Source organism: Procambarus clarkii, chromosome 54 (genome assembly GCF_040958095.1).
Source record: "Procambarus clarkii isolate CNS0578487 chromosome 54, FALCON_Pclarkii_2.0, whole genome shotgun sequence".
NCBI classification, from domain to species: domain Eukaryota; kingdom Metazoa; phylum Arthropoda; class Malacostraca; order Decapoda; family Cambaridae; genus Procambarus; species Procambarus clarkii.
This window is the reverse complement of record NC_091203.1, coordinates 23,340,277-23,355,426: the sequence shown is the minus strand read 5'-3', so window position 1 is coordinate 23,355,426 and position 15,150 is coordinate 23,340,277. Positions and strand designations below refer to the sequence as shown.

The 15,150-nt window shown below is 39.5% G+C and overlaps 1 protein-coding gene across 4 annotated transcripts; it reads left to right on the top strand.

Moving 5' to 3' along the window:
* The first annotated feature begins 1,171 nt into the window (after positions 1-1,171).
* Positions 1,172-14,631, top strand: LOC123771261 (zinc finger protein 665). Of its 4 annotated transcripts, none has more exons than XM_045763722.2 (2): positions 1,172-1,397; positions 8,056-14,631. In XM_045763722.2, exon 2 carries the CDS (start codon positions 8,664-8,666, stop codon positions 9,969-9,971), a length of 1,308 nt encoding a protein of 435 aa, XP_045619678.1. In that variant the 5' UTR covers positions 1,172-1,397; positions 8,056-8,663; the 3' UTR covers positions 9,972-14,631. The 4 variants fall into 4 exon arrangements, with proteins under 4 accessions (XP_045619678.1, XP_045619675.1, XP_045619676.1 ...); XM_045763719.2 differs by having other exon boundaries at positions 1,172-1,507; XM_045763720.2 differs by lacking the exon at positions 1,172-1,397 and adding an exon at positions 1,514-2,144.
* Positions 14,632-15,150: the final 519 nt, after the last annotated feature.

Here is a 15,150-nt window from a genome sequence, read left to right as displayed (position 1 = left end):
ACTCCCCACTCAAAGTACAAGCCATCGCCCATTGTCAGAACAACTGCACTCAAAGACTTTAGTTTACACACACAACTGTAACCTGAAAACACTAAACAGAGTTTTACTTATACAAACACTAAACAGCTTATCCGTCTTACATATACTCGCACTTGGATGAGGTGATATGGTGCAACAGTTTTGGATGAGGTGAACAAATTTGTGACAAATGGGAGACAGAACACGAAACAATATGGGTATTAGTTGGATGGAAGTAACAGCAGAGGGCCTATTGGCCCATACTTCCTCTTGGTGCTTCTATATTGGTTCGGAGTCTATATATAGAAGCATAATATAAAATATAGAAGCATCAAGAGGAAGTATGGGCCAATACTTTGATGTTTTGAACACTTTGATATTTTCTTCTCCTACCACCCCTATTCTTTTAGTGTGTGTATATATATATATATGTTGAACAACAACAAGTGTACGAGACGACCCAACAACAAGAGTGTACGAGACGACCCAACAACAAGAGTGTACGAGACGACCCAACAACAAGAGTGTACGAGACGACCCAACAACAAGTGCACGAGACGACCCAACAACAAGAGTGTACGAGACGACCCAACAACAAGTGTACGAGACGACCCAACAACAAGAGTGTACGAGACGACCCAACAACAAGAGTGTACGAGACGACCCAACAACAAGAGTGTACGAGACGACCCAACAACAACAACAATAGTGTACGAGACGACCCAACAACAACAACAAGAGTGTACGAGATGACCTAACAACAAGTGTACGAGACGACCCAACAACAAGAGTGTACGAGACGACCCAACAACAAGAGTGTACGAGACGACCCAACAACAACAACAATAGTGTACGAGACGACCCAACAACAACAACAAGAGTGTACGAGACGACCCAACAACAATAGTGTACGAGACGACCCAACAACAAGAGTGTACGAGACGACCCAACAACAAGTGTACGAGACGACCCAACAACAAGAGTGTACGAGACGACCCAACAACAATAGTGTACGAGACGACCCAACAACAATAGTGTACGAGACGACCCAACAACAAGTGTACGAGACGACCCAACAACAAGAGTGTACGAGACGACCCAACAACAAGAGTGTACGAGACGACCCAACAACAAGAGTGTACGAGACGACCCAACAACAAGAGTGTACGAGACGACCCAACAACAACAACAAGAGTGTACGAGACGACACAACAACAACAACAAGAGTGTACGAGACGACCCAACAACAACAACAAAAGTGTACGAGACGACCCAACAACCCCACCAAGAGTATACGAGACGACCCAACAACCCCACCAAGAGTGTACGAGCCACGACAACAACAAGAAGAGTGTACGAGACGACCCAACAAGAGCAGGGTAGGAGAGGGAGCAGGTTACACTGGGCGTGTCGCCCACCACAACACTGGTCGTACACTGAGAGGTGAGGGCCGTGCCGCTGGCCTCTGTCACCTCCAGTACTACACTAGGTGAGAAGTCTACACTCTGGACACGTCCTAACACTGGTGCTGTAACACAGTGACGCTGTAACAGTGTTGTACCCTCAGTGACGCTGTAACAGTGCTGTTGCCTCAGTGACACTGTAACAGTGACGCTGTAACACGGTGATGCAGCAACACAGTGACGCTACAACACAGTGACGCTGTAACACGGTGATGTTGTAACAGTGACGCTGTAACACAGTGACGCTGTAACACGGTGATGCAGTAACACAGTGACGCTACAACACAGTGACGCTGTAACACGGTGATGTTGTAACAGTGACGCTGTAACACAGTGACGCTGTAACACGGTGATGTTGTAACAGTGACGCTGTAACACGGTGACGCTGTAACAGTGACGTTGTAACACGGTGACACTGTAACAGTGCTATTCCCTCAGTGACGCTGTAACAGTGATTTGTAGCTCAGTGACGCTGTAACACAGTGACACTGTTCCCTCAGTAACACTGTAACACGGTGACGCTGTAACAGTGCTATTCCCTCAGTGACGCTGTAACAGTGATGTTGTAACACAGTGACGGTGTAACACAGTGACACTGTAACACGGTGACGCTGTAACAATGCTGTTCCTGCTACTGATGCCAGTCACTCGTCAGTCAACACGGTATGAAATGTAAATGTTTATCACTGCGCAATTCACTAACATGTTGAGTGTTTGTCATGTGTCCGGGAGTTGTAGTCCCCGTAGTGCAGTGGTAAGACACTAAATAGGTACCTGGGAGTTAGACAGCTGCCACGGGCTGCTTCCTGGGGGATGTGTAACAAAAAGGAGGCCTGGTCGAGGACCGGGCCGCGGGGACGCTAAGCCCCGAAATCATCTCCAGAAGATAGTGTTTACACTTAAATACGTCTAAATTTGTTATTGTTGCTGCTAGTTACCTTGAGGTGCTTCCGGGGCTTAGCGTCCCCGCGGCCCGGTCGTCGACCAGGCCTCCTGGTTGCCGGACTGGTCAACCAGGCTGTTGGACGCGGCTGCTCGCAGCCTGACGTATGAGTCACAGCCTGGTTGATCAGGTATCCTTTGGAGGGCAGCTAGTTTTTGTGCACCCCATACACATCGTGTGAGCGGCAGTGCAAAAGGATTACAGAGGGCACAAAAAGTCTTAATTGGACCTCGGTGGATATTTGACATTCGATTTTACAATTAATCTGTACACCGTGTAATTAATTTATTTATATATATATATATATATATACAAGAAGGTACATTGGGTTTGTGAGAATACATTGGATAGTACAGTAATTACATTCTTGTAAAGCCACTAGTACGCGCAGCGTTTCGGGCAGGTCCTTAATCTAGCAGATAATTTTAAGTAGGTAAGTTCAATCAGAATTGATAAATGAAAGATACATTACAAGAGAAAAATGAGATGAGAGAGATAAGTATATTAAAGCACATTGTTATATTAACGCTCTGATTGATTACATTGACAGCTTGATTAGTAATTTAAACAAGATTAATAGACACCATACATCAGATTGACAGCACATATAAGACAGCAATGATCACAATGGTAAAGATGTTCAGATTGGGTACATAAAGATTGGGAGACTGGGTAGCAAAAGATACAGATAAACAAGATTTATAAACACCATACAACAGATTGGCAGCACATATAAGAAAACAGCAATGATCACAATGGTAAAGATGTTCAAATTGGGAACAAAAAGGTTGGGAGATTGGGTAGCAATAGATACAGTGCAATTTTAAGGCAAAAAGAGAAAAACTATGAAGATGAAATTAGGTACTTTTTAGTATTGATTTTGAATGATGTAAAAGTTGGACAGCTTTTCAATTCAGTAGGGAGTGAATTCCATAAACTGGGTCCCTTTATTTGCATAGAGTGTTTACACAAATTAAGTTTAACTCTGGGGATATCGAAGAGATATTTATTTCTGGTGTGGTGATAATGGGTCCTATTACATCTGTTCAGGAAGAGTTTCAGACAAGGATTTGCATTTAAGAATAGGGTTTTGTAAATGTAGTTGACACAAGAGAATTTGTGGAGTGAGATTATGTTTAGCATATTTAGGGAGTTAAACAAGGGGGCTGTGTGTTGTCTGAAAGCAGAATTTGATATTATTCTGATAGCAGATTTTTGCTGGGTGATGATGGACTTGAGGTGGTTTGCAGTGGTTGAACCCCATGCACAGATACCATAGTTGAGATAGGGATAGATTAGTGCATAATATAGAGAGATGAGAGCAGAGTTAGGAACATAATATCTGATTTTGGAGAGTATTCCAACTGTTTTAGAGACTTTCTTAGTTATGTGTTGTATGTGGGTACTGAAGTTGAGTCTCTTGTCTAGGAATATGCCAAGAAACTTTCCATCATTTTTATTGCTAATGTTTACATTGTCAATCTGAAGCTGAATTGCATTTGTAGATTTGCTTCCAAATAGGATGTAGTAGGTCTTTTCTATGTTAAGTGTTAGTTTGTTGGTTGACATCCATAAGTGGACTTTTTTTAGTTCATTATTAACAACATCATTTAGTGTATGTGGGTTGGGGTTGGAGTAAATGAGGGTAGTATCATCAGCAAACAAAATAGGTTTCAGAATGTTAGAGACATTAGGCAGATCATTAATGTATATAAGAAATAGTAGGGGTCCCAAAATGCTGCCCTGAGGCACTCCAACGGTTATTGGTAGAATGGGAGAGATTATATTATTGATGGCTACACATTGGTGTCTATCACTAAGATAGGATTGGATATAGTCCAGTGCATGGCCTCGGATTCCATAATGATGGAGTTTACATAAGAGGTAATCGTGATTAACAGTATCAAAGGCCTTTCTCAGGTCAATGAAGAGTCCAATTGGAAACTCATTTTTGTCAAGGGCAGAGTAAATTATATCAAGGAGACTAATAATTGCATCGTTGGTACTCTTTTGAGAGCGGAAGCCAAACTGACAGGGGCTAAGAATGTCGAATTTTACGAGATAGGGGTAGAGCTGTTTGTAGATAATTTTTTCAAATATTTTTGATAGTATGGGTAGGTTCGATATTGGTCTGTAGTTGTTTATGTCTGACGGATTACCTCCTTTATGAACTGGCGTTACTCTTGCGTTTTTAAGGATATCAGGGAAGGTATGACACTCAAGGGATTTGTTGAACAGCAGAGCTATAGGTGGTGCAAGGGCATGGGAGGCGCTCTTGTATACAATGGATGGGATTTCACTGATGTTCCCAGCTTTGGTTTTTAGTGAGTGTATGATGGACACAACATCTGACGGGCTGACTGGTGAGAGGAGAAGAGAGTTTGGATAGCTGCCTGAGAGATATGTGTTGATATGTGTCTGAGTCTGTGGGATTTTACTTGCAAGGTTAGCACCAATCGATGAAAAGAAGCTATTAAATTCATTCGCCATTTCTAAGTCAGATGACAGTGTAAGGCCATTCTTAGAGAGTGTTATCTGGTTGTGGGAGTGTTGTTTAGTTCCCAGGATGTTAGAGATGGTATTCCATGTGCTTTTCATGTTGCCTTTTTCTTCTTTGAATCTAGTCTCATAATATGAAAGTTTTGCTTTTCTTATGATACTGGTAAGCACTGATGAGTACCTTTTAACTACTTCCATTGAAATTAGGCCACTCCTAAATTTCTTTTCGTATTCATGTTTTTTGTTGATTGATTTAATTATGCCACTTGTGAGCCACGGGTTATTTTTTCTTTTATCAGTTACTTGTTTGGTAAGGAGGGGACAGTGAGTGTTGTAGAGGCTTAGAGTTTTGGAGAGAAAGAGGTTAGTTGATGAGTTTATATCCTGTGAATTATTAAATTCAGATTCCCAGTTAATATTGTGAAGTGCATTAGAGAGATTGCCTAAAGCTGATTCACTATGTAGCCTGAATGAAAGTTTTTTGGTTTCTGGTGGTGATGTGTCAATGTTTGCTATGAGGAAAGTAGGATAGTGGTCAGTTGTTCTGTCATTAATGATTGCTAATAACAAAGTTCTTGCACTGCAACTTCTAGTAATGACAATTTTTATTTTATTTTTAAATTTTGCCCCGAGGGGCGAGTTTATTGGGCAGTGCCACTCGTCTTGTGAGTGGACAGACCGCCATAGTGACAGTATTGGGCAGCGTCACTCATCCTGTGAGTGGACACACCTCCATAGTGACAGTATTGGGCAGCGCCACTCATCCTGTGAGTGGACACACCGCCATAGTGACAGTATTGGGCAGCGCCACTCATCCTGTGAGTGGACACACCGCCATAGTGACAATATTGGGCAGCGCCACTCATCCTGTGAGTGGACACACCGCCATAGTGACAGTATTGGGCAGCGCCACTCGTCTTGTGAGTGAACACACCGCCATAGTAACAGTATTGGGCAGTGTCACTCATCCTGTGAGTGGACACACCACCATAGTGACAGTATTGGGCAGCGCCACTCATCCTGTGAGTGGACACACCGCCATAGCAGCATGTACAACACTCTCCAATAGGAAGAAAACCCGCTGGGTTGTTCATCCTGTCACTTGTACCCAGACACAGCTGGGACTTGCTTAACTGTCTCAAGTGAACAGCTCCTCAAACAAGAAGATTAACATCTGTCAACCCTTAAAAATCTTACGTTATTTTGTGGGTGCAAAATAAGGGAATCTTTTAAGAACAGTATCAATATTTGACAGATAGTGTTTTCCTAACTCAAACAATGTGCAGTTTATTATTCTACACATATTTCTAATGTCTCTCAGGTGTTCACATTCTTTCAGGTAGTGGTCAAGGTGGTGTCTGTCACTCTCATCATAGATTCTGTAACTCTGTTGCTCAGCTGTTGTTTCCATTCTGAATCACCATGGATATTTGTATCCAAGACAGATTCTCGCTTTTACTGATTCTCTCCCTTGGCCACCTCCTCTTCATCCATAATGATTAGGGTTGCCAGCAGCAACCATGTTGTACCCGCGTACAGATTCACTAGTTTGTGCTTCTATCCTCCTTTCCTCAGTTACCTTGTCACGGTGATGTTGCCTGACAGTATCTCTAATTTGTAGCAGAGTCTTGTGTATGAAGTATTCAATATGGTCTCCTTCAGCAGCCAGCACATCTGCTCGTTCATTCCCACATATTCCAACATGGGAGGGGATCCACATAAACTTGAAGGCTCTTCCCTGGTTGATTAGTACCCATGCAGCTCTCTTAATGTTAGCGACTATCGCAAGATTCTCGGCCCAATTTTTACTTAGGTTTTGTAACGCTGCTTTCGAGTCAGTGCAGATCACTGCCCCATTAGTGAACTGCCCGCTTAGTGATGATCACGCTTATAAGAAATTCCGTTTTTGTGGTGATTTTTTGCTTTTTGAACATAAAACTGATTATTTCCATGACTTTCTGCGCCAAGGGTCGCAGAAAGTCAGTGGTAAGGTTCAACCTAAGAAAATAGTTGAGTTGAGGCAGTAGAGGATGTCCCTTCCTCATTAAGAAAATGTGTGAAGTATGGGAAGAACTGCAAAGTTTTGTTGAAAAAACTCGCCCAGATAAAGCTGTAGCAGGCCGTTGCATTGACCTTTTAAATGACAATGTGATGTCTTACTACAGACAAGTGTTAAAATGTAAGGAAAAACAAGTGTTTTTAGACAGATTCTTAGTAAGACAAGCAAGCAGTGAGCCACAAGCAGGTTCTAGTGGTATGTAGGCAAAACATGCCAGAGAGTGTATCCCAGAAAAGTCATCACTACCTGATGTTATAATGGAAGGGGAATGCCCTTTCCAAACAGTAACACCTCTCCTTCCCCCCCTCCCCATCACCATCTTCTATACGGCATCAAGAGTCCTCCATAAAGGTAAGATAAACATATGTACTGTATTGAAGTTAGAGAACAAAACTGTATTCAGTATAAAATGTATTTGTAAGTTAATATTTTGGAGGGTGGGGGAACGGATTAATTCAATTCCCTTTATTTCTTATGGGAAAAATCGCTTCGACTTACAAAATTTCGACTTACGATCCGTCTCTGGGAATGGATTACCATCGTAAGTCGAGGCCCCACTGTACATGAATTCTTTTCTTCCTTTTCATCATCCTCCCAGAACAGTATCAAATGCTGTATACCTAGTAAACCAGGTATCCCTTTAATGTACTGGACTTTCTTTCATTCATAAGTAAAAACCAATTTATCCTTTATGTAATTTTCATTTTATACATTTATGTTAATGAACACATTGTATATAAAGGAACATTGGTCAAGTTACACAACACTGTAACATTAAGAGGTATAAATTCACCAGATAGTACAATATCTTTGAGGCAGGTCCCTGGAGCTAGAACAAACTCCCTGTACTCATAGGTAGGCAGTGAGATAAGCACAACATTAGGCTAAGATATTGTAAATAGAAAAACTACAATTTGCAAATCTGGAAATTTCTCTATCCAAGTTGTTAATAATTTTCAATACTTGTACTCTGCTGTATAATTTTCAGTGCCTAGCTGTATAATTTTGCTTGAAAAACTTAGTTCTCATTATAAAAGATTAATTATATAAGCATGATAAATGGATATTTTCAGGTACAATGCTGCATTCCAAGGCCAAGAAATGATCAAACATATCAGTTGCTGGTTAGCTTAAGCTATGTGAATTTTGAACGAATGCTCATCACATAAGGTTACCGTCTCGCGCAAAATCTGCTGCATCATTCCTAGACACGGCCAGCAAGACCCAGGACTTGCCGTGGTCTTCTGATAACTTGACACTTTCTGGAAGAATGTTCTCTGAAACTTACTGAGTATGAATTGTAGATAATTGGTTCTATCTGTGAAACTTACTGAGTATGAATTGTAGATAATTGGTTCTATCTGTGAAACTTACTGAGTATGAATTGTAGATAATTGGTTCTATCTGTGAAACTTACTGAGTATGAATTGTAGATAATTGGTTCTATCTGTGTCTTTTTCATTGTTTTCTGACTTTGTTTACCCGTAATATTGAACAATATTGTTGTACCTTCAACACTGAAGCATGTTACTGTATCTTAACATTGAGTTGTATTATTTTACCTACAACATTGAGCTGAATTTTTTGAGCTTGATATTTTATGCATAATAATGAAATGTAGTGCCTCATTATTGGCTCAGTTTATTGGAGGTTTATTACATGAATTTAAGGTTATTATACAATGGATAGACCTGTTCATATCAAGGAAAAAAAGTATGAATGTAAAGAATGTGGAAAATTGTTTACTAAGAAGAGTAATGTAACCAGTCATATGGTAGTTCACACCGGTGAGAAAAAATTTAAATGCGAGATTTGTCATAAACGGTTTAGTAAAAAGAGCAACCTCACAACTCATATGCCTATTCACACTGGTGAGAAGAAGTTTGAATGTCAAGAGTGTGGTAAACAATTCTCTCAAAAGGTTAATCTTACTGCTCATATGCCTATTCACACAGGCGAGAAAAGGTTTCAGTGTGAGGAATGTGGGAAACAATTTACTCATGTGAGCACCTGTAAAAAACATAAACTTACTCACACATCCGAAAGGAAGTTTAAATGTGAGGATTGTGGTAAGATGTTCCTTCGAAAGAGTCACCTTAATACTCACATGCTCACTCACGCAGCAGCCGCGAGTAACAAATTATTGGAGTGTGAAGACTGTGGGAAATTGTTCTCGAGGAAAGATGATCTCACTTTACATATGTTGTTTCACACGGATAAAAAAAGGTTTAAATGTAAATACTGTGGGAAATATTTTACCGAGTTGAGTCAACTTTCTAGTCATATGCCTGTACATTCAGCTGAGAAGAAATACGAGTGCGAGATATGCGGCAAGTTTTTCTCTCAAAAAAGTAATCTTAAAACACACACAATTGTTCACACTAGGGAAAAGAACTTTACATGTGAGCTCTGCGGAAAAGTGTATGCTCGAAATAGTAGCTTGAGGAGCCACATGCATGTTCATACAGGGGAGAAGTATGAATGTGAAATATGTGGGAAATTGTTCTCTCATAAAATTAGTCTTAGTTCACATATTCCTACTCACACAGGTGAGAAAAATTATGAATGTGAGATTTGTGGAAAGGTTTTTGCTCGGAGAACTAGTCTCACCACCCATATGCCTGTTCACTCGGGCGAGAGGAAGTACGAGTGTCAAATATGTGGGAGAATGTTTTTCCACAAAAGTAGCCTCAGGAAGCATATACCTATTCACTCAGGTGAGAAAAAGTTTGAATGCGAGGTATGTGGGAAATATTTTACTCAGAAAGGTAGCCTCCACTGCCACATGACTGTTCACACAGGGGAGAGAAAATATGAGTGTGAGGAATGTGGGAAATTATTCGCCGTCAAGGGAAGTCTCGTCAGGCATAAAATTCTTCATACTGGCAGAAAAAAATTTAAATGTGAGGAATGCGGTAAACTATTCTACCGCAAGTGTCACCTTATTTCTCACATGGCTGTTCATGCAGGTCAGAAAATTAATGATTGAAAAAGTGATAAGATTATGACTTTAAAGTGGTAACTTTGAGATTGGCTTATTCACAACAGCAAAAGTTGCCATGGCGCAGTGGTAATACACTTGCCCCATGCTTCATGAGCGATTTAGCCTAGCTTCACATCCTGGCCGGGGAGGATTGACTGGGTGCCAATCCTTAACTGTATGCCTCTGTTCACCTAGCAGTGAATGGGTACCTGGTTGTTAATTTTCTCTGGAATATGACCCGTCAAATCATTTAAGATTAGGAGCCTGCTCAAAATGCTGTGTGTGTTAGTGGTTTTTATAGGAATGTAAGAACTTTTGTATAAATAAATAAATAATTAATTAATAAAAGTAAGGGAGAAAATTTGCACGAAGAAAAACCAAATGCAGTATAGAAGCATTTTTACTGACAATGTCCCATTAAGTGCAGACTTGTGCCTAGCTGGACAATAATGTTTAATAGTATTAAACATTATTTAATAGTATTTAATAGTATTTAATAGGCTACGAGGGGCCTCGTAGCCTGGTGGATAGCGCGCAGGACTTGTAATTCTGTGGCGCGGGTTCGATTCCTGCACGAGGCAGAAACAAATGGGCAAAGTTTCTTTCACCCTGAATGCCCCTGTTACCTAGCAGTAAATAGGTACCTGGGAGTTAGTCAGCTGTCACGGGCTGCTTCCTAGGGGTGGAGGCCTAGTCGAGGACCGGGCCGCGGGGACACTAAAGCCCCGAAATCATCTCAAGATAACCTCAAGAGTATAAAGATTCTGTAAAGTCTCCTGTATCCAAACCCATTAGGGGTGGGAGAGGTTTATGCCAGTTCTTTTGTTCAGCTATTGCATAAAATTTATAGTGTTTGTTCACTCAATATTGCTATTATTAAACTGACCGAGACTGAACGATAAAGCACAAGAATGTAGATAAATATGGAAAAAAAAATATGATCTGCAAGACTTTACATAATGGTCTGGATTTCACAGGGACTCCCTCCAGAATACTGTACAGACTTTTTTTCATAAGTTAAAAATTTGGAAGGGAGAGCTCTGGTGGCCAAATTAGGGTGTGTTGTTTAGAGGGGTCCATTATAGGAAGGTCTGGATTTGGGAGGTGCCACATGTATGTGTGACCTACCACAGTTCATTGTAGGTCACTGATACATATTTACCTGATATATATAGATTTATATATATATAATATACTGTATACATACTGTATATATATATATATACACACACACACACACACACACACACAGTATACACACAGAAATTACAATAGTGTGATGCGTCAAATGAACAAATCCTCTCGGACGTAGGTTCGAGAGAATTTCTCGTCACGGCCCTTGTGGATTTGTTCATATATACAGTATGTTCATATGTTCATATATACACACATTACCCTATCTCCCACTTTCAAGTGGGAAGGCAGGCATCAGCCCAGAGAAAATAATGTAATACTCGCCTTTCTCTAGGTTGATGCTTTCCCCCTCCCCCAATGAGAGTGGGAGATGGGGTAATGTATGTATGTCTTAGTGAGCTGCTGTGCTTGGGAAGTGGCAGGAATTGTTATTAAAGAACAGTTTTCCTTGTCTGAAATAGTGCATGTTAGCATTCTTTCAGTGATTACGTAATTGCGAACATCCTGAAATTAAAATTTTTGTACATTTGTGTTTACATTAAGTAAAGTAAGATCAGCCATTTAGGCAAGCTGCATCAGTCTTTGCTCTCTTTCTAAATAGAGTGCAACCATAGATGAAAACTAGGTCATTATTTTTATGCCAAATTTATTAACATATTAGTATTCCAAGCCAAATGTAAATTATGATCAGTCACTGGAGGGGACGGGTTCGAGGCGTAGAAATACTTTGGGAACCCTCATAGCCTGGTGGATAGCGCGCAGGACTCGTAATTCTGTGGCGCGGGTTCGATTCCCGCACGAGGCAGAAACAAATGGGCAAAGTTTCTTTCACCCTGAATGCCCCTGTTACCTAGCAGTCAATAGGTACCTGGGAGTTAGTCAGCTGTCACGGGCTGCTTCCTGGGGGTGGAGGTCTGGTCGAGGACCTGGCCGCGGGGACACTAAAAGCCCCGAAATCATCTCAAGATAACCTCAAGATAACCCTCTCCAGGTATGCTCCATATAGGTCAGCGATCCCTTCCTGCAGCCAGCTACACGTGAGCAATATTTTGTTCACATGTAGCTGTGTATACACACAGTGTATATACTTATACAGTATTACACTAATTCTCATGTTTTATATGGATTGTTAATTTCACTCTTTTATTCTTAATCCATGCTATGTAATGCTTGTATAGCTTTAATAGTTCCACTTGATGCCCATCTGCAATTTGCCTTGTTATGGTATTAGAGAGGCAAGTTCGCTCTCTCCCCCACACCGTGTGAAGAGGTGCTGTTGATCTTCAATAATTATGCAATCTCTGCCTTCTCTCTAATGTGTGATAGAGGTGCAATAAGACATAATATCAGTGCTAAAATGATAAATACTGTACAGAATACAACAATTATTTATTACATTGGCACATTAGAATTTGTGTCCTGTTATGCACCTAAGAAAATACTGAATCTCTTAAAGCAGCCAAGATAGTTAATTAAATTTTGCCCCGAGGGGCGAGTTTATTGGGCAGCGCCACTCATCTCGTGAGCGAACATACCGCCATAGCAGAATGTACAACACTCCCCAATAGGAAGAAAACCCGCTGGGTTGTTCTTAATGTTTTTGTCCTTTTCAATTCATTGTACAGTGTATATGTATATACCCATTTAAATTATATTTTTATTTCCATAAAATTAGCAAAACAAATTTTATAGGTTGTTGAGATACAGTTCTGTACTGTACAGTATTTAGTTAAGTAGAGACCATTTTCTTTAACAAAAATATACAGTATATTAAAACTACCACCAGTGGCATGTGAGATATGCAGATCCAAAAGAGTAACAGAAGTATTTGATTAAATAAAATAGTCCTTTAGATAGTTTTATTTGTAAATCAGATGGCATATGTATAAAATATGGGTGAAGTAATTATTACCATAGGAGTCCACCCAACTGGACTGAATTATTACTGAAGGAGTCCACACAAAACAGATCACGAAACACACCAAATAGAACATGAAACACTTTGCATAAATTGAATAAGTTTAGATTTAGGAAAGACCTGGGAAAATACTGGTTCGGTTTAACAGGGTTGTTGATTTGTGGAACCAATTACCGCTTAACATAATAGAAGTAGGACCCCTCGATTGTTTCAAGCGTAGATTAGACATATATGTGAATGAGATTGGGTGGATATAAATAGGAGCTGCCTTGTATGGGCCAATAGGCCTTCTGCAGTTACCTTCATTCTCATGTTCTTAAGTGTATATGTATTATCATCATAGGAGTCCTCACTAATGTATTATTACCATAGGAGTCCACACAAATTTGTATTATTATTACCATAGGAATTCTCACAAATGTGTATTATTACCATAGGAGTCCTCACAAATGTGTATTATTACCATAGCCTCACACATGTGTATTATACATGGAGAATAGTTGTGCCAACATTACTTTTAACTGCCTTATGTGATAAATATTTGCTTATTTTAAAAATATAAATGTGATAATTGCAAAAATTGCTTAATTGCATAATGTAAATGTTCCTAAATTGTATAGTTTATTAAGTCAATATATTGTCTTATGCGATTATTTGTTAAACAATTACTGTATTTTATTTATTTATGTATTTTTTATGAACCAAAAATTGTTGTACTTTTGATAATTACTCAGTATACCTTTGATAATTACTTCAGTATGTTATGTGTGTGGTATTAGGCATCTCCATAGGTATAATAAAGGATTTTATCTTTATTGTTCCGGGGGACCACTTAATTTTGTGAATGATACTTAGGAATGTCTCTCTGAAATTCCTATAAATGGTGATATCTCCAAGCTTTATCTTGAAGTTGATGAGTGTAGTACTTTGGTCACTTTAACGGAAGAACTAAAGTTTTCAAAGCAGAGCAGTTAATCTTTCAGTAGGGAAGTGGTGTATTGTCGTGAAATTTGTTAAACTCATTCTATGGTATCAGATGATGTGCTGGTGTCTTTATTGAAATTACTGGTTCCAAGTGTCATTTTGCTTGAAATTATTTAGGCTGAGATTTTATAATTCATATTTGTTTCAAAAATGGTTGAAAAGAATTGCTTAAAATTTGTTACTCATTTGCCTTGTAACTATGTACAGTAATACACTTCCTTAATTTTCAGGTTCATTATTCCCCTTGATGGTAGCTTCCAGAATTAATATTAAAAGTTTTATTTGGTTTGTTTTCAAATTGTAGTTTACAAAGCTGTCTCAGATTTGAGGCTTATACCTTGCATGAGCTAGTTGTTGTAATATACTCACCTAATTGTGCTTGCGGGGGTTGAGCTTTGGCTCTTTGGTCCCGCCTCTCAACTGTCAATCAACTGGTGTACAGATTCCTGAGCCTACTGGGCTCTATCATATCTACAGAGTGGAGAGTCATGGTTGGTCTCTTTGACACTATAATATTTGATGCAAGTGGCTTTGGATTTGTATTAGCAATCTACAATGTACAATACTATTTGGTTGCCATGTAACCCACTGATAACAGAATTTTTCCTTAAATTATAAAATTTTTATGGAGTGGATGTTTTATTTTGTCATCTTTACAGTACGTGCACAAAATCCATTTTTGTGCTGACCTGTTGTATGGGAGGATTTAGAGGGTGTTGTGATAGGGGTTAAGAACCCCTCTGAATTTTCCAAGAGAAAATTACTGGAGATAAAAATCAAGATTTAGAAAATATAAAATGTGGAAAATTAGGCAAGGACATCACCCTGGAAACACAAACCGTAACTGTCTCTATTTTCCGCTTGTTACAACTTGTAATAAAGTTGTTACATCTTGGCTTAACGTGTTTATGATGTATTAGAATGTTGTTACAACTTGTTATATTGGTTGTTATAACTGGTTAGGAGGTGTTAAAACTTGTTGGAACGTTGTACCAACGTCGTAGTTTCGGTGTGTGTTCGGCGGGCAATCAACATAAATATGAAATGGGTGGCTCAAGGATACATTCATGTTGGTGACATCAGAAATATTAAATGGCTGCTTACACTGCTCAAGTTTCTACATACTAATCAGAAATTAGATAGATCTAA